The 22,013-nt window shown below is 38.3% G+C and overlaps 1 protein-coding gene across 1 annotated transcript in view; it reads right to left on the minus strand.

The window, feature by feature from the left end:
• Positions 1-278: 278 nt before the first annotated feature.
• The window catches only part of HAPLN1 (hyaluronan and proteoglycan link protein 1), a 72,414-nt gene continuing 50,679 nt past the window's right edge, over positions 279-22,013 (minus strand). The window contains exons 3-5 of the mRNA XM_082378367.1: positions 13,622-13,993; positions 5,932-6,234; positions 279-3,894 (exon numbers count right to left, since the gene is read on the minus strand). Of these exons, the coding sequence (XP_082234493.1) occupies positions 3,605-3,894; positions 5,932-6,234; positions 13,622-13,993 (965 nt within the window). The 3' untranslated portion in view covers positions 279-3,604. The remainder of the gene's footprint in view (positions 3,895-5,931; positions 6,235-13,621; positions 13,994-22,013) is intronic.

Raw genomic sequence — 22,013 nt, forward strand, 5'->3', positions numbered from 1 at the left:
CAAAATAAATTGTACTTTGACTCATATAAAAAGCCAGTAGATTTGGGGATAGTACTATTGCTGATTTAACAACAGCACAGGTATACTCCTTTTTGTTGTTGTTGTTAACTTTACAAAATATAGGAAATGGGAATTCAATTGTGTTTACAATTTGAACTCAAATGTATCAGAACAAGGATGAGTTAAATGTCTTTTCTTGAAATAATGTATTTATAGAGTTTGACACAAAGAAAAATAGCTAAGATTCTATAACTCAGAAGAATCAAGAGATACTGCAGTAACACAAAATTGACTTTTAATGTTTGTTTACCAGTTCATTGTATCTTACAGAAAATGAAAACATTTTTTTTTTTTGTAATACAGATTGGTTCTTCTCCTCAGATTTGTACTCGGTAGGTATTAAATGCCTTGAAATACTGACTTCCTTTTAATCAGGTGGCTTAATGACTTTTGTATTTTTCATTTCTCTCGTTGTACATCATTGCTGTGCTGGCAGTAGTGAGCTATGATACAGTTAACTTCTCAACACAACTGTGTCAGTTATCCAACGATCATTCTTGATGCATTCTATGCTGAGAATGGATGGGTAATTCCCTTTTCATCCTTCCCTCTTTAGTGGTCAGCTACTCCTTGAGACCACCATATTCTTTGGAGCATTGAAATCAAGAAACCCAGTATGGCTGCCAGCAACCAAATTGGAATCTCCTTTGAGACTACTTCTAATTGCCAAAATAATAAGTGACTATATTATTGCATAAAATAAAACTTTAACAGGTACCGGCCCCCTTTCTATGAGAGAAAGTTTAAATTTACAAATACCATATTTGACTAGAAATTACTGTGATAAAATATGGCAGCAGTCATTAAAAGATGGCTTCCAGTGTTAACATGACTAACTTGTTTTTATTCTTATACTGTCTTTTATATGAATCATTTCTTTTTGTTTAGGTTTTCCAATGTAGGTGAGTCAGTGAAATGTGCAGATATACTTTGTTCCTTAAACGGGCCAAGTGTTAATTATGGACAAAATGATCAAAAGATTTCCTAACCCAGACTCCCATCTCATCCCTCTGATACTCTTGGTACCCAAGTCTGAGGAGCAATTTTCTGAATTAACCAGTGTTGTACCGACTTTCTGTTAGGAATTGTGTTAGGATAACCTTTCTTTTTCAGACATTCTCAGTGAGATATCTTGAGGAATGAAGTAGGAAAATAGACATTTGGTGGAAAATGGCAAAATAAGAACATTAAAAAGAAACTCTTATTCAAGGAGGAGTCCAAAAAGGTATGGGAACTCTGGTCCTTTGGGGGAAGTCAGAAGAAGATAAAAATTCTGCCCAGCAGTACTCATTCTTTTAAGACATATATATATATATATTTTTTTTACAAGCATGGAAAAATGGTGTGCAGTCAGTATAGATTTTAATCAGCTAACAGTCACTCCAGAGATTTTGATCAGCACCAATTCCTGTACTAGTAAGTATTCAAAAGTTAAGAAATGCTACTATGCTTAATATTATAAAGGTAGAGTTCTGCAGCAATAACTGAAAATTATATATCTGCTTCAATAGAAACTTGTTCCCACTTGCAATTCCAATAAGATTCTTGTAACGTGGGTAATAATCACTCAAGTATGGGTTTCCTCCAATGAGCTAACCCCCATATTTGAGGTACGAGAGTTACTATTTTGGAGATAGTCCCTCTTTGAATAATATATTCATCTTCTCCTAGACCATTCAGGTATTTTTAATTTAGAAGTTTGAGTTCTATTTGTATTAGCAGTGTTTGAGTTAAACCTCACAATCTCTTTGGATTTATATTTTTTGTACAATTTGCATAGCCAACCTAATGTAAAACTGTGCATGCATACATTCTCATCTTTTAATATGAAAGCATCTGAAAATTTCCAGATATGCTTTTGGTGGAAGAAATGATCTACTTTTATTTATAATATTCTGCCTAGATAATGTATGCATATAGTTATGATTTCATGGAATTCCAATTGTTCTATACCTTCCACACACATAATTCTACATTTATAGAGTAAATTTATTAGAATTATTACAGAGCTTTGAATGCAACCACAATCAATTCAGGAAACAGATTTATTTACTCATGTTCACGGGAGGAAAATCTACATAAAAACATTCATGAAAGCATACGAGCTATGTCATACTTGGATTATTATACTAAATCCCATTTATTAGAACTCACTGTGAAACAATGGGAAACCATGAAATGTAATTTGAATACAAATATTGGTCCCTGTGGGGTCTCAACAGTCATAAAAATATAGGAAAACCGAGCTTTATTTAAGATTGGAGCTGCTAACAGGGAAAATTGTTTTCCTGAAGCTGTTCTTACCCTTTCATTTAAAGCCCTGAAGATTTTAGTGTAAACTCTTTGATGACAGCTTCAGCATTTCATTTAAGCCTAATGATGATCACCAAGAAAAGTGACATCACTGACCACATTTTCTATATGGAGAGAGGTTTAAAACTACTTTGTTGACTTTCTTCCCCAAACACAGGCACCATTTGGGCTTTCTAGTATACATACAAATAGGAATAATAAGAATTTTTAAAGTTGGGTTCTTATTTCTTGGTTAGACAAGTATAGTAATTCATTCCTTTTATGATTTAAATTTTTGTCATGTCATGTAAATAAAGAAATATTAAATATTTTAAAGTTATTTTTATAGGACAATAACATTTCATAGGCTAACATAAAATCAAGCTGCTAAATTTTACAATTTTTCTGTCCAGCAGTTTATCTATATAACTGCCCTGAGTAGATGCTAAATGCTGCTTAGCAAACGGCCCTTAGAATTTAAATATAACTCAGTAAAGCTACTCAAAAGATAAAACAATTCTTCTCAGGCATGTGTAGTTTTAATTAGAAGAAGGTAGGAGTCTCATTGGTTAAATATTACCTGCTTATTTTAGTTTCATACTTCATATAAATGGGATTATTAAGGGGTTTTAACTGTGCTTGTTATACATTGGAGTCCATAAGAATTTTTTTTTTTTTTTTTGGTCAAAAAGGCAGGATTTTAAAGAGTAAAATAATTCTGTCTTTTGGAGCTTTGAAATATTTTAGAAAAGTGTAGATTGTTCCCTTGTGAAACTAAGTTTTGTGCAGCCTCTCAGAATCTCAGTTTATGTAAAGAAGGCTGTATTTCAAATCTGTTGCTCTAATCTGTTTATTGTAGTGCATTTCAAAATTGTACAAATGTGTAAAATTTGTGCTTGTGGCAGCTGCTACTCTGAGTAGCTTTACTTTCTTTAATTTAATCCTAGCAATCCTTACACTATTGCATGCCCCGATCTTGAAAGGATACTTCGTTGGGATGGTGTAGCCTAAACGGTTTGGCTCTAAAGCCTCCTTATGTAGTGCTTCCCTTAAAATTATATTAATTTATAATATATATTGAATGATAACTTTACAAAAACAAATTAATGAATTGGTCTTTATGAAAATGACTTTACAGTAAGTAAAAAAGGGTTATCACAGTTTTGGTAATTTGCATGAGTTCATATTGAAAAAAAAAAAACCTTTCACATGTTCTTAATGACTTTAAAACTGACGTGCTCTAGGGGCACGCTCAGTTGTATGCTCTGAAGCAGTAGACACCATACAGCTTATGCTTTTTATCTGGGAAACCCACGAAGCGCACCGCAGCCTCAGTAGGACTGCAGCGCCTTCTTGGCCTAGAGATGGGGTAGCGGACACTGCCGTCCGCCAACCAGCCTGCATCGCAACGGTCATATCCCAGAAGTTTCCAGGCAGCGAATATCTGGCCCACTTTAGCAATCTGAGCACCATCATTGAGACAAGCCTGCACCGCTTCGTCGTAGGTCAGCTTGGTGGGGTGGATCAGGTAGTAGAATCGGCCTGCGGAGAAAAGGAGAGAGGGTCAGTTGGCCTGTCTGTGGCTCAGCCCCACAGAGGTGGAAGGAGCCCTAAATGGAAGTGTTTCTCAATGAAGGGGGATATAGAGCAGTGTCTGTAAAGGTTCTGAAACACAGGATTGTCAGTTAAATGTAGTGCCCCTAGGTTGCTCTCCATTAAATTAGTTTTTTCCTTGCCCCTTAATGTGTGTTCAGACATGGCCCTTTTAGAGCTGTAAAAAAGAAAAGGGAAATGACAGATAGGTCTCTTTTAGCTAATTAGTGGCAAAAAGGGCCCTTCTGTGGCACTAGAGAAGATAGAATTCCATGTTAAAAGCAAGAGCTATTTAAATTCTAGCTGTAGCAAGACTGAAGCCCAGCACAAGTTTCTAGAGAGGCAAAATTTGAATGTGAAAGGATCAAAAAACATTCCTGACAGAAAAGTCCATTTAAAAATAATCAAAAGCCCTCAAGTCCTTTTCATTACAGGTATCAATAAGACATTATTCTTATTCAAAGACTACAGTATGAAAATGCAAAATGTACAGGAAGTCACTTGCCATAAATAATATGGACTCAGAATGTGAACTCAGTCTGTTCACTCACTGGCAAAGAGGGTGAAGTTAGTTATTTTTTTCAATTTCCCTCTGTGGGAGCTCTGACACCTAACCATTGCTTGATTTTACAAGAAAGAGCAAGTTAGTCTCAACCACTAATTCAATTGTGTTAATTACTGAGATTCCTTCAATTTGTATCAAATATGCATGAAATGTATAAAATATGACATCAACTGACTAAAGTGATACCCATCCGTGCAAGATTTTCTCAGACTTTTAGTTTCAGGCAGAGTAGAATCAGACTGTCTAACCTGATTACACATTGTAATGTGATACCCTCCTGCCTCTCTTTAAATACAGATTATTGAAGTCTAAATTAATGCTTGCCAGTTCTTTCTAGACTAAGAGGATATGATTTGGAGAAAGGGCAGCCGTCACGGGAACATTAATAAGAGGGTTAGTTTTATCATCTGTAGCTGAGGCCGGCAAACTACAGCGCACGGGTCCAGTGAGGTTTTATTAGAACACAGCCACACCCATCTGTTTAATATTGTTCATGGCGGCTTTTGTGTTATAACATACAAAGCTACATGGAGTAGTTGCAACAGAGACCATATGGCCCACAAAGCCAAAAATATTTACTGTCTGACCCTTTACAGAAAGTTTGTTGATCCCTGATCCCTTGCTGTTTTCGCCAAAGCATGTCACCAGGCACCTGAAATATAAAATAATGGGGCCAGGGCCAGCCTCGTGGGTTTGCGACCTGTACAGTTACACTGGGCCGCACACGTGATTTAATGCTTTACTGTGTCATCTTAAAATTCTTAATAATTGTTTAACAAGGAGCCCACATTTTGATTTTGCACTGGGCCCTACATGTTACGTCACTGGTTCTGGAAGGAGCAAGATAGGGTTGGGAGCTGTGTCGCATTCAAAGAGTCAGTCATCAGCACTGATACAACCTGGATCTCTCACTTCTGCTTTCACCTCCAATGTTATTTCTACTTAATTTTCTTGCAAAGGTCTCTTTATCCTGAGCCCTCTCTTTATCAGAGAGATAATGCTGTCTCTTTATCCTAAGCTTTGCTGATCATCTATGAATAAATTGACATTGTAATTTAGAGAAGAAGACCATGACACAGACGCCATCCTTACTTCAGTGGAGAGGCCTCTGTCCCATGGAGGGCACCTGGTGGCAGCATCACCTTTGGCAGTGAGAAAAAGACTCCATACAACGTGACGGTTAAACTATTTCATAATAACAGTTGGATGCAATAAAACCAAAGAATCATGGAAATATGTACTTTTGCTTATGTCTGTGGATTTTTAAAAATTATGACATTTCAGAATTTCGTATATCTGGAGCAACACTTCAAAGCTTTTTTTCTTTTTTTTTAAGTAGATAAGATTAAAAGTTTAATGTCACATCACAGTATGTATTGGTCTCTGGGATAGGAAACAAGGCAGTATGGTTAATATCTTACCATTGAAGTTGGATGTAAAACAGAAGACATCGTATCTGCTTTTATCTTTGTCCCAAAACCCGTAGTTCCTGACTCCGGGCACTGTGTTCTGGCCTCCGCAGGGTTCTCTGGGTTTTGTGATGGGATACTGTACAGACCCATCACTGAGCCAGCCAGCATTGCACCAGTCCAGCCCACCCCTCCAGGCATCATACAGCTGGTCAAAGGAGGCGATCGCAGCATCCTGGTCCAGACAAGCCTGCTGTGCCTCGTGAAAGTTGAGATTGTAGCGCCCCAGTCGTGGAAAATAAGGAAATACCACACCTGTCCAAAGGAGGAGGCAAGGAATCGTTAGTGGCACAAATAGTAAGAACTATGAGCAAATCCCACTTGAGTGGGGAAAAACATAATAGAATCTCCATCAGATGAAGAAGCAGTTTTTGTTCAACTTGCAGTGTTTTCTCATGGTCCCATTTCCCTTCAAACAACCTCTCAGCTCTGAGCATCTCACAGTTAGCTCTTTGGTCCGGTAACTTCAGTGATTTACCTCTTTTGCTAAGAGTTCAGCTCAGTCCTCACAATTCTCCTTTCCGAAACGATTCGTCTGCAGATTATAGTTTCCAAATAACGCTCCCTGAGAACTTACCTATTGCATATCTAACAACAACATAATTAAGTGGCCTTATTTCATATTAATAAGGTAACTTTTTACAGTGAGGCACTTCCGTAAAAAACATCGTGGCTCTCTTATCTGTTTCAACTTTCAGTGTAGTTCTTAATCTTATTTTATTCTGTCCTTGAACAATGCGACTAAAATAAGAGTAATGTTTCCATTACTATTTTTCAGTTTCCGTATTCATGTATTGCAAACTGAAACTAAGCTTTTAAAAACATTTTTATTGCAAATAGGAAAAAAAAAGCTTCCAGAAGCTTGTCCTACAAAATAGACATCTGTCAAAGTTATTGCCAAAGAATTAAATATTTTAGAGGACAAAAACCCTTAGTATATGTAAACACTGTGACTTGGCACTTGACTTTGGGAAGATGCAACAGCTTTCCAAAAGCATTTCAGATAATCATGGGAGGTGACTGAGCTGTTTCACAACTTTCTGCACAGTTTCTTTAAAGGATAAGGATTGCATCATAAGAAAGCAAAGTTGCATCATTTGTTGGACTTTATGAAGGACCACTGTATCAAAATGTCTCCTCCATGGTTGCTAAAAGACAATTAATTTCGAGTGATTATTCAAGGCTTTGCCTTGAATTTTTAAATATAATTAAAAATAATTCATATTTTAGTGTGTGGAATGTAAAAAACTGTCTGCTGATGCAGTAATTTGGTGGATTATACCAAATGTGCTATTTTATGAGACTGCAGGCCCCATACAAGATGGATGCACAACCCACTAATGGTGTAACCAGTACACAGGAAATGTATTCTTTTAGAAATTGTCCTGGAAGACTCTACGAGAAGAAATTTCAGTAGCCTAAATCAAGTCACATCCACTGAAGGTCTCTCTGCTGGACACGTTTGTCCCTGTAGGGCAGTCCAGCTGGCACCATCCACTAGAGGCAGAGATCCAGGAAGGCTTCCTGATCTCATCCTGCCTTCTCAGGTTCTTGGCTGAAGGATCTGTAAGCTGAATCGGAGCCAAAAGTAAGGAGGAAAAGACTCCCTTCATTGCCTTTGCCCCCTGCAGCAATGGGCGGAATGGAGGTGGGGAGGCCTGAAGATGACTCCTTCCAAGAAGGGCTGTGTCCAGCATCCAGCTAAGACTCAGTCAGCACTGGGAAGGAGCTGCTGTAGTGCTCCCTCCCCCTCGTGCCTTCCATCCTCTTTCTCAGCAACCCCAGGAATGCCAATGAAAAGGAAAATATTTAATTTATCCAGTAGAGGTTTCCTTGGCAGCTAGACCTTAAGTGAGAGAAAATCTCAAAGTATCTAAACCTAAATTCAACCATTTAGGTTGAATTCCATTTCTCAAATAGCTCAAGATGGTAACAGTGGATTATGCAGACTATTTTAATTTATAATAATTTTAAAGACCTAGACAGCCTCTCAGTTTAAATTCACCAGACTGTGTTTGGTGGACTCCCATAGGCATTGTGAAAATTTTTTCTTTAGTAATTTGTCCTTGATTAACCACTGAGTTATGTTTGATTCAGTTCCAAATCCATTGTAATATATTTCTGAGTTTCTTTCAAATTTAACATAATTTCATGCAATCATTACTCAAAGTCAAAGTGAAACCCTATATTAAAATTTTACTATTTTTCAATTGTAAGAATAAATGATCAACTTATAGTAACTCAAAAGATTTACTTAGCAGATTTTAATTAATGGTTGGTGATGCTGGAAAGAACACATTCCAAGTAAATCAAGGTCAATTTCTGTGTCCCCGCCAACATTTTAAAAGTTTCACTGTATTGTACACATTTGGTGCATACATTTCAACAATCAAATGTTTCGTGCAAGTGTGGGCATTTCTGGAACTGCATGTTTGTTAGTATTTTATTTATTTGCTCATTTTACTTTCAGCTAGTTAAGATGTCAACATCTAAGACTATAATTACAGAAACCTTCTTGGCTCTGTGGAAAAAAGTGCAATTCCTACAGCTGAATTATGGAGCAAATGGTGATTGCTTTCATCCGGCATTACAAAAATAAGAAAAGTTAAACTTTCATGGGTGAGAAAGAAAGGCATATGATTATTTTCCAAGTATGATTATTTTATACTTATATGTCAAAATATAATCAAAAGCTCTTTTCCATGAAGGGCTGGTTTGCATCACTAAAAAGGGGATTAATAAGGAAGATACCTCACATGGAAAAGAATAATATCAAATGATGTGGGTAGTTTAGTCAACTGAAATGTTTTAAAAACACGTTCTTTAAGACTTATAATTGCACAGACCAGTTCATCCTAGTGGTTGGCAAATATCAATTTGTTGGATATATGAAAGGTTTTCATGCCATGGTACATATAAAAGCTTAAGGAAATTCCAGTAACTCCACAAAGTAAATATTTTTAGTAATAAAAAGGTAGAGACCATGCAGAACAATTTTACCTTCTTCAGTGCCTCTCAGAGTACCTTTCAGTGCTATGTACATATCTGAAATTAGCTTTCTATTTCTAAAAGTTCTCAGACTATACTTTTGTCTATTTGGCCCCATTTTCATCAATGGAAGACCAATACAGTGGAAGATTGGAAGCACAAATATGTTTTTCATATCATATCTATATGTTTATTGATTGCGCAAGTGAATTCTGTATTGGGCTACTCATGAATGTCTAGTGACACTCTCCTTGTTATATTCATATAAGGCTTGTCTCTTGCTGGGTGTTGTTTCTAGCAGTGTGGGTAATTTGGTAGTAATCAGAGGGCTTTACCCTATCCAAGATTCTATATGAAAAAAAATTGTGTTTCCACAGCTAATTCCAACTCATATGTAGATCAGTTTTTCAAAAGGGTTTACTTTTTTTTTAATCAGTATGATTTGAAAAACAGATCTTAAAACACAACTAAGAGCAAGGCATTGCACTCAGTACTCCAGGGTACCTTGAGTTTGGAGTGTGACCTCTTTCTGCAAAGAGTCCATGATTTGATATATATACTATGGATATATAAATTTGAATCCAAGACAGAATAAAATCTTATAAATACAAACCATACAATTTGGGCATCTTGAAGAAGAACGATATTTTTCTAATTGGGAAAATTCTTTGAAGCACATAGCATTTAATCTGGTATTAAAGGGCCAATATGATTAAAGGCATTGTACAATTACAGTTGGAAAGGCAGCTTAATTATGATATTCAAAATGGTACGCTTCCCTGGTCTTATTTATGCATATTAGAAGATTGACAAGGCGCTTGAGTGAAACTTGCTGATTGGTAGATAGTCCTCTATAAGGATGTAATTGGTAATGGAAAAAGGTCAGGACCTGGAATAAGAGCTAGTAAATGATAACCACAAGGTATCTCTTGTGCTACATGTGGTTTATCATAGCCTTCAAACTCTTACGTATATAATTGCTGCACCTTGAGCATCTACCCCAGACTAGGTGGAAATTGTCAAGTCCCTCCCAGTGTCTATCCTCAGGTAGCAATCAAGGTTCCTCAGATCTTATTCTATAATTAAAATGTTGTAATTTTATTTTAAAATGAGTTCTTATTGCATGTTGAAGTATATATAGATAAAATAATGTCTTGAGATTTTCTTGAAAGTTATTCATTGGGGGTGGGAGTAAATAAAGCAAGATAAAATAAGATTGGCTATATCATGACATTTTTTGAAGCTGGTGATATATAGAGATTCATTATACTAGTCTTTCTACTTTTCCAAATGTTTGAAATTGGCTATAATAAAAAGTTAAAAATGTTTATCCCACCCTGTTGCCATGGCGAGCCTTAAACCAGTCAAGGTGGTTGCTGACTGTCTGTGGCATCTGTTAGTCACATGTTGGCCTTTGAAGAGTTTCTCCCTCACACCTGTGATGCCCTCTTTCCCGCTTTGTCATGCTGTCTACCCCTTGAAAGAACCAGGTTCACCTTTCATGGTCCCAATCAAATGTCTCTTCCTTTCCACCGCCTTCCATTGCATGCAGGCTTTTTTGTATTTGAAAGTATAAACCCATTGTATCAAACATTCACTCACCTATAAACTATTTACTGAGCACTGACTTTGTTTTGGCACTTGACTGCCTCAAGTAGATCCTATTTAGCAGGTGAAGACGGACAATTTGCAAATATTTACAAAACAAAATGTGATTAGAATTACAATGGAAATCTGTATACAGTGCTCTGAGAACATCATAGCTGGGGGTGGAAGGGAAGGGCTCAGGGGGGTAGAGTTGATCTTTGATCTTTTTTTAAAAATAAATTTATTTATTTATTTATTTTTGGCTGAGTTGGGTCTTTGTTGTTGCCTGCGGGCTTTCTCTAGTTGTGGCGAGCCAGGGCTACTCTTCGTTGTGGTGCGAGGGCTTCTCACTGCGGTGACTTCTCTTTTTCTGGAGTACAGGCTCTGAGCGCACAGGCTTCAGTAGTTGCAGTGTATGGGCTCAGTAGTTGTGGCTTGTGGGCTCTAGAGCGCAGGCTCAATAGTTGTGGCGCACGGGCTTAGTTGCTCCGCGGCATGTGGGATCTTCCCGGACCAGGGCTCGAACAAGCGTCCCCTGCATTGGCAGGCGGATTCTTAACCACTGTGCCACCAGGGAAGTCCCTTTGATCTTATTCTCGAAGGATTATATTTTCTCCAGTTCAGAAATGAATTCATGTATATAATGTTAAATATGGAAATGTCAGTTATTTCAAGGCAGAGCCTCTGGGTAATGACTGCTTCTGCCCTTGTTATAGTACACAAGAAGGATGGAAAAACATTCTCTGCAGTGAGAATGGGCACACCAAGAAATGAAGTATGACCAAAGACAGTCCCTAGGTCATCTCCCAAATAACTTTGGGGCCTTTGAGAATCTTGAGAAAACTTCAGAAGAACTGAGGCTGTCAAACACCACTGCCTCTCTGAAACCTCCATTTTTCCCCCCCACAACAGAAACTTTCTTCTTCCTGCAAACTCCCAGATCATAGTAGATAAAAGCATAGACTTCATTCAGTGCCCTTGGTGTCAAATTCTAGCCCTAGCTCTTACTCCTAGCCATGTTACCTTAGAAAAGGAGCTTTCCCTAAGTTTCAGCTGTCAAGGGACATTACTGAAAGTGAGCAAAATAAATATGCATATGATTAGAGCAATTTGTTTTACCTACTTACTTTACCAAATTCTACCTTATTTTAAAGTACTTACTTTTGAAAGTATCTTAGAATCTTTAATGGACTGTAAGATTGTTGAATGAAAGGAGCCATGATTTGGAATTTTTTTGTTTCTCATGGTACCAAAACAGCACTTGTAAAAGTATTTATCAATTAAATTGGTTTCTTGGACACATTTACTTAGCTCATATACGTATGTGCTATATGGTAGAGAAATGTTATGAAAGCATGGAAAACATGGAGATTTGGGAGAGTGCAGGGCCTATACAGGAAAAATTACTCTTCTTACAATTTCCCTTCAACACCTCTAATTGTGTCTTAAAGGAAGTCTCAGTTTGACCATAGAGTGTATTATCTTCTAACACGTGTTAAATCTGCTTTTCAAGAAAAGGGAGAGCTGGCTTCATGCTCAAAGCCATCAGCAAGCATGTATCCATTTATAATTAGAAATATCTTATGTTCACTGTACTTATTTTTATGGTTTCCTTCGATTTCTGGCAAGTTATACTGGTTTCTATTTATTTTAAATGTATTTTTAAGTAAGTGTAGGGAGATAATAAATATGGCATGTGAATTACTTAAGTTTAAGAAAAAGTAACTTAACAGATAATACAGTTCAACCTATTATTCATAGATTGGAAGCCAAGGTACAATAAAGATAAGTAACTTGCTCTGGTTACAAAACATACACTGACAAAGCTGGGACTAACATAAGCATCTTGATACTACTAGCATCCAGCGCCTGATGCCTCTTTGATAAAAGAAAGTGACCCTCAATTAATATTTGATGATTGACTGTCTTCTCTAAGCCAATTACTTCTTTCATCCTGAATAATGCCAATGTTCATGGATATGAAAGTGAATCAATAAAAACTCAAAGTATAAGGTGGCATGCAATCAGGAGCCAAGAATTACAACTAAGAGAGACAAGAGAAGGTCACAAAAATGAACTTTACAACATCAAGCAATGTATCAGATACATAAAGCTAATAAATCTGCATGCATGTGAGGCACTCTGTGGGATTCAGAAGGTCACATCTTCAATGAAGTGCTAGTGCGCCAAACATATTTTTCCAAAAGCCACAAATCTGGCCTAGAATGTGAAAGGAGCTTCTAGCAAACACACACCTATAGTTTATATAAGGAAGGAAAGTCTTCTATTAATGCAGCCAGAGTTCATCCTTCCTTGTAAAGAAACACTGAAATTCATGAATAAAGGGTGTCTTGAGATACATGAGAAACTAAGGAGAGGCCTAAAGGGCTTTGGGCAGAGGGGAGACAGGATGGCATGGATACATTTCATTGTTTAGCTTTGTATACATTTTGATCTTTGAACCTACTGAATGTATTACATATTTAAGAAGTAAAACTCCCCCCACAAAATGCCTTGACCATTTGGTATTCAGTGTCTAAGAGACTCTGGACCATTAAAAACAAATTACTTCTTTACAAGAATATTTAAATAAATCCAGAGTTTACTTTTTTGTTAAATTAAGTTTTCACCGTTATTTTACAGAATACAATTAAATGTATTTTAGTTAGCAGATGTCCTTCACAAAACTTGCCATTATTTTGAAACTGAGTTAATTTTAGAAGCATAATAAAAAAGCCTCCACTCTGAATTTCTTAATAACTATGTAATGAGATTTAAATTTTGAATGGCATAAGGCAGTTTCTGAATGTTGTTAATTCAGTTCCACTGCATGTTTCTCCTACTTGCAAATAGCTTCAAATTTGCATATAACCATTGTGTGTACATTTCAAATATGAAAGCTGGAATCATAGATTGTAGATTACAAAAGAACAGAAAAACATTCTTTACATGGACTTTTGATTTCTCACATCAGCACTGTGGTAACCATTAGACATTACTTGTCATGAAAAAAAAAAGCAATGATTAATTATCATTCCTAAGTTTAACATGATTTATAGATACTTACCTTGTAAATCTAATGCTACCACAGCGGTATCATCTTCTAATCCTTCAATCACCTCGCACTTATATCTCCCATAATCCTCCAGGGTAAGGTCTGTGATCACCAGAGAAGCATCATTATCACTGCCTCCTTTCAGAAATGCTCTACCCTGGTAGCCTCCATAGGTTTTCTTGTGGTATCCCATGGAAACAAAAACATCCACTTCCTTGAGGTAATCTGAAGTTAGCTTGGTCCACTTAATTCGGATTTTGTGGGTTCCTGAGCCAAGTGCTGTAGGGTCTCGGTAAAATTTACATGGCAGTGTAACATTGCCACCTCTGTGTGAGAACACCTTGGCTTGTTCTGCTTCCACGAGTAGACGGGGGCCATTTTCTGCTATAATTGAAAAGAGAGAAAAAAAGGAAAGAACCATTAATATGCTTTTAGACTTTTTTATAATATGAAATATACTACCTACATGGAGTATCTGACAAAGAGTAGCATTGGCGATAAGCTTCTCTGCATTGTTGAGCAGAGATCTCCTTTGAACCACATAGAAAGGTAGCTTTAGTAACTAGAGGGCATCTACAAGGTAGTCATGTCTTTTAAGCCACTGAAAAAAGGAAGGATGTGCATTATAATCAATGAAAAGTATTGGCTATAATACTCTATAGTCATCTGAAGTTTGAAGATGTCATCATAAATTCTATTTATTTTTCTTCTACAGTTAAATATCAAAAACGTAGAAACAAGACCAAGAGAAGTGACAGGGAACCATAACTATTTCATCAATATAAACCCAAAATGTTCAAGCTAGGTAAATTGATCTCTCCCCAGCTGAGCTTTCTAATACGATAAGTCTGTATTATATTTCTAGGAAAAGTATACGGCAACATGATTAACTTTCATTGTACTGTTCTGGCCAAAGAATTAGATTGTCCTTCCATCTCTGACTTCAAATATACACCTGCGATATGCCGTTCTGGAGCATTTCAAGCAACATGTATGTATTATTTTCACACAAAGGCCAGACATCAGAAAGGCATTTTTAATGAGTGCTTTTTAAAAAACTCCAGATTTTGAAATATATTCCTCAAACTTTGGATGTTAAAAATGTATCCAAAGTTGTATTTATTTTCTAATTAACCAGATAATTATGTTTCTTTATTCCCTTAAATCTCCTACACCCCCCCACCCCCCGCTGCCCCTGCTTTCTGCTGTATCTTGGTTAACAGAATCCTCTTGCTTTGCTTCTGCCTTGCCATGCCTTGCCCTTTTGCTTCCCTCCTCCCTCCTCCAAGGACTTTATTGCCTTCCTGGGAGCCCCATGATATTCCTAGCCTGCCAAGTTAGCACAGCCGTCGGCCTCTGGAGAGCCCGCTGTTATTTTCAGATCTTGGCTTTCTCTGGGGTTTCCCCTGGTTCGCTCATTGCGCTTTTGACCTTGACAAGGTCTCTTGAGGATGTGCAAGCTTTGAAAATGAGAAAGCGATATAAGAATTCCTGGACACACATACCTCATCCACACACAGCTTTCAAAGGCTGCCAAAGCTGTCTTTCAAGCAGCCCTTCCCGCTTTAGGCTGGAGGTTCTGAATAAACCTTGGTCACGAATCATTAGCGATAGTACACAGGTCATCAGGGGAGTAGCCAGTCATCTCCAGACAAACCTCAAAACTTAGTTATTTAATGGCATACGTAGGATTCAGATTTTAAAATAAAGCGACCAAGAATAGACAGTGGTTATATTTTTATCATAGAGCAATCAAAATTCATATTAAAAAATGAACATATTTATGTCAGCCCCAGTCCTCAGAAACTGAACAGCTTAACCACTTTTAAAGCCATCAGTGCCCCTACTTTGAATAGATCATAAAATGAGAGGATAATGGCTTAATTAAAATGAATCACAAATCCAGCTCATTAAGCATTTCCTTTAGATTCTCTTCTTTATCTTCTTATTTAGGCCCATAGAATCATAAGACATAAAAGGTAAATGTTTCCAACTCTACCCTATGTATAATAGTCCCCCTGCAATATCCCCAGCGACTGCATCCATGTTCTTCCTAAATATTTCTAGTATCTTCTTTCTGGGAGGAGGAAAAGGTGCTGTTTAATAAGTCTGCTCAGCAATGCCTGAGGCCCTAGGGAACATGGATCTACCCACTACCTTGGGAGGACGCCTGAAGCTGGGCCTTCCCATGCTGGGACTTGAGTTTAGACAAGACATGAGGCCTTCAAAAAGTTGCAGTTTCATGATTCTCTCAAGCTTTTTACTTTAAAGTCAAAATTAATGCCCAAATGCAGTGGGCTAAAGGGGCGTTACAGTAGTTAAGAACATGGGCTTTGATGTGTTAGAGACCTTGTTCTAACCTCACCTCTTCAATTTGCTAGCTCTGAATCCTTGAGCAAGGTGTGCAAGCCCTAAGCCCCAATTTCCTTACGTGTGAATTAGGGAGAGTAATATCTACTATGTATAGTTGACCTGATAGGCACATAAAGCACTTAAAATAATGGCTGGCCCAAACTGTTCCTACTGCATAGTTTTTCCCCTGTATTTCTCCTATATGATACTGCCTAATATTGAGCATAATTTTGACATATATTAACCTTCCATGGTTCCACTTACTTATAAAGTTTTTAACCATGTGGAGTAAAATAATACATACAATGCCACCTGTGTTATATAGGAAACTTGGACATTATTGTGTGGTTTAGCATAATCATAAGGTATTCCAGAATGAATACAAGGCCTGAGTGTTTTATAAATTAAAGAGTTAAAGCACAGATCAAAAGTCTTGTACAAGAGACTGAAACTTCTAATTTTTTTCTGAGGTTAACTGTAAATCATCTTGTAGTATTTTAGAAGTATAAGCTTCTGATTTTTTTTAGGTACTATTTACTTATACTCTAGCAGTCTGCGTAGATGGTGACTTATGTGGTATAATATTGAGAACTAAGCAGACACCAAAAATCCATTGGCTTCCCACAAAATAATTTTTCTAACAAGCCTCCTAGAATGTATAAATTTCCACCATTCTTATTTTTGGGGCAACTGGGGTGTTGAGGTAGTAGATGCCACGAGGCCCTGGCTGAAATTCAAAGAACCCTAAGAAAGTTGTGTAATGTGTAACACTTTGAGTGACTGAGGGCCATTAACGTTCATTAACCTAAATCCCCAACATGGCCTTTAGAACAATGTGTTTTATTAGTTTGCTTGCTTTTAGAAGCTCAACACTGCAGATTATACAGCACTGAGCATTGCTGGCGGGCGTGGCCTGTTGCAGAGCAGGTAAGATGTAGGAAAGACCACTGGCCAGTGAGTAAGGAGCCCTGGGTTCTGTTGCAGGCTCTAGCAGGGCTTAGCTGTTTGAGTGACAGGTCTACATCATGAGAACATTGAGCTTAAGATTCGTATCTGGCTCCCTATGGCAGGTTGTCATGATAGGGATCAGCCAGGAAACACACTAAGAGGGAGAGGGTAGAGGGCAGGAACAAAGGGAGCCTATAATGCTGATGGCAAACTTTGCACAGTCTTGTCTAGAGTAATCTGATCATTGGGTTAAAAATGTGGATTGGTTTGAAATTAATGTTTAAGTCAAAACTGTTCAATCAATAGGGCAGTTGTAAAGCAAATCAAATGCAAAAGATAAAAATAAACCTTGATCATCAGAATGAGTATTGCTTATCCTTTTTTTTTTTTTTTTTTTTTAAATATTAACTAGAGAAAACCAAGCAGCACACGTGTGCTCATTTTAGGGGGACTGAATTTTTTAAAAGTTCAATCTGTAAGTTACAGGAATTTCATATTTTTATTAGTGAGTGTCAGTGACAGTGACGAAGGATTTGATGCACTTCAAAGACCACAGTTGTCTCCAGGGGAAACAGCAGGGCTTCATTATTACAGTCTGCTGTGAAATCCAGAGGACATCATTCAGTTTCACCAAATTATGAAAGCAATGGCATGACCGAAAAACTGATCTTTGTATCACTCTGTAATTTAGATGAAATCTTTTAAACAATAGGACAAAAACAATTAGTTGCAGAAAAACAATTTAGAAGTATGGTATTGGACTATTACCTATTGTTCTTAGTTCTATTAAAAGTTTAAACATTTGGGGGGGACAGTTCATTGCCAAATAAATAGAGGTAACAGAAAGAAAAAAAAAAGGTGTTATGGGTCAAAGTTTGTCTTTTAAAAATAAATAACTTTTTGGATTGTACAAAATAACCAGTCTTGGTGTTGGTTACTTTCTCACTGGTGTATAATGAAGGAGCCTCCAGACTTTTGGATTTCCTAGACCAATAAAATGTAAAAAGAACCCAAACAAAGAAAACTGAGGAATATATTTAAGATGGCTAAACAAAGACAAAAAAATACTCCCCTCCCAAGAAAAAATTCTACCAACATCATCTGATGGTTCCTTATTTTTGCGGCATTTGTTATCACTTTGGTGGGTTGAGATGTGTAAGACTAGCACTTTGGAAGCTGTTACTTCCTTTAGGGTAGCCAACCTGCCCGATGATGAGCAACCAGGATGGTTTTGTATCCTTATCGTTGTGCTTACCACAGTCTACTGAAAACAGTCACTCCGCCTCCCTAGTCCACGTCTTGTTATATTGTTCCTCCAGCATCAAAATAGTGCCTGGCCTGTGATAAGTGTCTGTGACTGAAATAGACTAATGCCTTCCGGAGGCTGTGCTCAGCTATGGCAGTAGACATAGACCCCTGCCCTTGCTTTATACCATATTGCTCTAAAATGCAAACACTTTATGAAAACAGATAAAGATACATATTAAAGACACAATATTTAAAAAGAATACATAATTTAGACATTTGTCTCTCATCTTACACATGACATTTGAGTAGGATACATAATTTAGGAAAAAATTATCTTACTCATTAATCTTTAACTGTTTATAATTACAGTCAGCCCTCCATATCTGTGTGTGCCTCATTTGGGATTCAACCAATCAGAGATGGAAAATATTTGAAAACGAAATTCCAGAAAGCTCTGAAAAGCAAAACTTCAATTTGCTGCTTGCCTAAGTATTTACATAGCATTTACATTGTATTTACAGCTATTTACATAGCAACATTTACATTGTTTTAGGTATTATAAGGGATGATCCTGTAGGTTAGGTGCAAATACTGCAACATTTTATACAGGGGACTTGAGCATCTGAGGATTCTGGTATTGGAGTTGGGTCTTGGAACGAACCCCCAGTGGACATTGAGGGACGACTGTATTTTGTTTCCTTCCAACTGGAGTGAATCCCATTGTTCCCGATGTTGCTCACTGGGAGCCAGAAGCTCCCATCAGTGAGTGGTCTTGATTCTGCTGTGTCTTGTCAGCTTTGCATCAGAGACGTTTACAAGGGCCCTCCCCACTGCCCCTCCCTCTCTGCATCTAGTCTTTACTGTTCTTTCAGAGGGCTTTTCGTTTATCAGAGACAGAGCTTTAGGTTCTTGCCCAGCTGTTCCTCAATGTAAGAACTCTGACTCTCTCCTCTATGACTCAGCACTTCAGGAAGGGTGACCTGAAGAGGGCAGGAAAGAAGGTTTAAGGAGGATCTATGTCTGCCCTCTGCCCTCTACTACTTGACTTGAGTTTGAAATCCTGCTGTATTTATCCCTGGCCCATCTTTGCTTTCACCTGGAGTTCAAACGCTGACCTGAAGACATATAAGAATATGTGTGCTCCTTACCATTTGTGTAACTTGGAAAGAAATATGTATACTTACATAAACTATATCTGAAGGAATCCCTAGAAACCCATGAAACTAATAACCATGGTAGCCTGTGGAAAGAAAAGGTAGATGTCTGGGTCGAGAGCTCCTGGGATATTTTCACTGTGTACACTCCCATATTTAAAAACTTTTGAACCGTGTGCACGTATCACCTGCGCACGCACTAAGCAGAAATGGAATAAAAATATAAAAAATGGTTGACAAAAATTAACAGAAAACTTAATTGACAAAGATAAACAAAAGCTTTCCCTAAAGTGTCTCTAGAAATACACACAAGAAGCTGGTAGCCAGAATTGCAGTATATTGTTATAATTGCAAGATTATATTTTTGTAGAAGACCTATGGCTCTGTTAATAATAATGTTGTATTTAAACAGGTCTTCAAAACGTGGAAATTTTACCTCGTTTTTTCAATCCCTTTAAGACACCACTGACAAAGGTACTGACTGTCTTCTAGTTTTGACTGTAAAGGAAAAGTCCAAAGCTGGAAATAAGGCGAGTGAAGATTGCTCTTTGCTGTAGAGTGATGACTGCTGTTTCTCACCCTCCGCGACCCTGTCTTTTGGCCTCACAGGCTACAGGAACATACTCCTCCCAACACCCCTCCGCCCTCTGCCGGGGCCTACCTGCTGTCTAAGCACTGTATAGTCATCGTGCCCTGCTAGTTCCTATCAATCTACAGCTGAACCACATTACCTAGAATTGTGTTTTCAGTTTCCTGAAAGGGCATGTGACCTGCATGATCTGATGTGCTGTGCTGCGGAGCATTCCCTTAGGTGTTGACCACATCCGTCTTCCTTCCTGTGTGGTCAGACCACTCAGGATGGCTGTTCTCTTGCTTTCTGTTCATCCCCTGCTCGACCAGTGCCTGCTTCACCTACTCCCTACTCTCATGACTGACCTTCCTACACAGTTGCCCCAGGCCCCAGCTAATGATTATTCTAGCTTTAGATCAGAACGTCTCCACCAGGATGGCTTCTCAAAGGGGAGGTGAGGGGTGAGCTCCTCTTCTGGTTTCCCTGGTAACTGATGAACCAACCTGACATCAATTCCCCCTATAAATGGTAGCCTCCCCTCCCCCTGGGGAGCTAAGACTGCAGCCAGGTCCTGCCTGCCCTCTGCCACACACAGTGGGGTGTCGCTCCAGGACCTTGCTGCAGACGTGTAAGCTCCCCAATCCATTAAACTGTTGATGTCTCTGTTGCTGACTCCGGGCTCTTTCTTCAGTCTTGAAGCTGGGCAGGTACAGGGCTTGTAGGCCTGTGGGGTGCAGCCCAACACTCGCCTTAGAGCTAAATTGATCCTGTGATGGGAGACAGCCCAACACCAACATATAGTGTTGTTTCGGGTGATGTGGATCATGAATGTGTACCATGTTATTATATCCAAGTTTCATAGTAAAAAATAAGGATAAGTGCTATCACTATTTTAGAGCCTGAAGGTTTTTTCAGGGACAGTGGAAATTTTTCTCCCCAAAGGATACTTTAGACAGATCTTTGCCATATAAAAGGTGAGCTTCTTTGCTGGAAATGGGCATCAAGAGCCTCCAAGTAGTTCTAGGGGAACTACTATTGAACATAGTTCAAAAATCTGTGTTCTGAGATGTAAACCTGAAACTGGGTTACTATCTTGAAAAATATTGTCTCTTTTTAATTCCTTTTTCTTCATCTTTTTCAACCAGGAAGAAGTAACGTGTGAGGAGGGTGTTTAGCTCTGTTCTACTAAATTCTTTGTGGCTTTTGTCTTTCCACATTCATTATTGTTTCATCTATTTTCTCAGCAGCTGTAGTTTATTGGTTAAGCATAGGGACTGTGCCTCTTACGTGGTGTCACCTAACCTTTATGTGCCCATTTTTCTCATCAGGAAAATGGAGTTAAGCCACCTTCCTTGCAGGGTTCTTGGGAGGGTTAAAGGAGGTGATACGCTGAGAGCTTAGCCTAGTGCCTGGCACCCTGAGTGCCCAGTAAATGTTGGCTGTTACTAACAAACATTTCCTGAGTGTCCAAAGTGTGCCAGGTATGCAAACCAGCTTCTTCTTCTTTCCTATGCACTTTCAGAAGACAGTTCCTAGAAAGTACTGATTCCTGAAAACTCGCATCTCATCAACTGATCATGATTCTCCTAATCTAGTGGTTCTTAATAGAACAGGAGCTCATTTCAGGACCACCACCTTAAAGCCTTTTCAAAAAAAACCGCTGTATCTAATCCAGCTTCTTCCTGCTTCCTCCTCAGTTTCCTTGGGGGTTCCAGAAAGTCTTCGTTTGGGGGTAGAGGTGGAAAGTGTGTCCTGGTAGCTGTCCCCCCACCTTGTTCCTTGAACTGCTCTTCAAAATCACTATGGTGGCCTGAGGAAAAGTTTCTCCAAGGCTTGAGACCAAATCTTTTTTTTATAGTGATTTGATTTCTTCTGGAACATAATTATATCAGTTGAATGGAATAAAATGGGAGCCGTTTGTACCCACTGCTTCACTCAGAAGTTTCTCAGAGAAGGCTTAGATGGAGGCTGTATGGTTCCTGGTGGGTCAGGAGCAGAGCAATCAGCCTGCCTGAGTTTGAATCTCAGCTTTACCACTCAACAGCCATACGACCTGGGGCAAGCTACAGACCCTCTCTCAGCTTCAGTGAGGATAACCACCTTTATACAGTGCGGTGGTGAGGGCTAAAAG

Source organism: Balaenoptera borealis, assembly GCF_965194805.1.
Source record: "Balaenoptera borealis genome assembly, chromosome: 2".
Taxonomy (NCBI): Eukaryota; Metazoa; Chordata; class Mammalia; order Artiodactyla; family Balaenopteridae; genus Balaenoptera; species Balaenoptera borealis.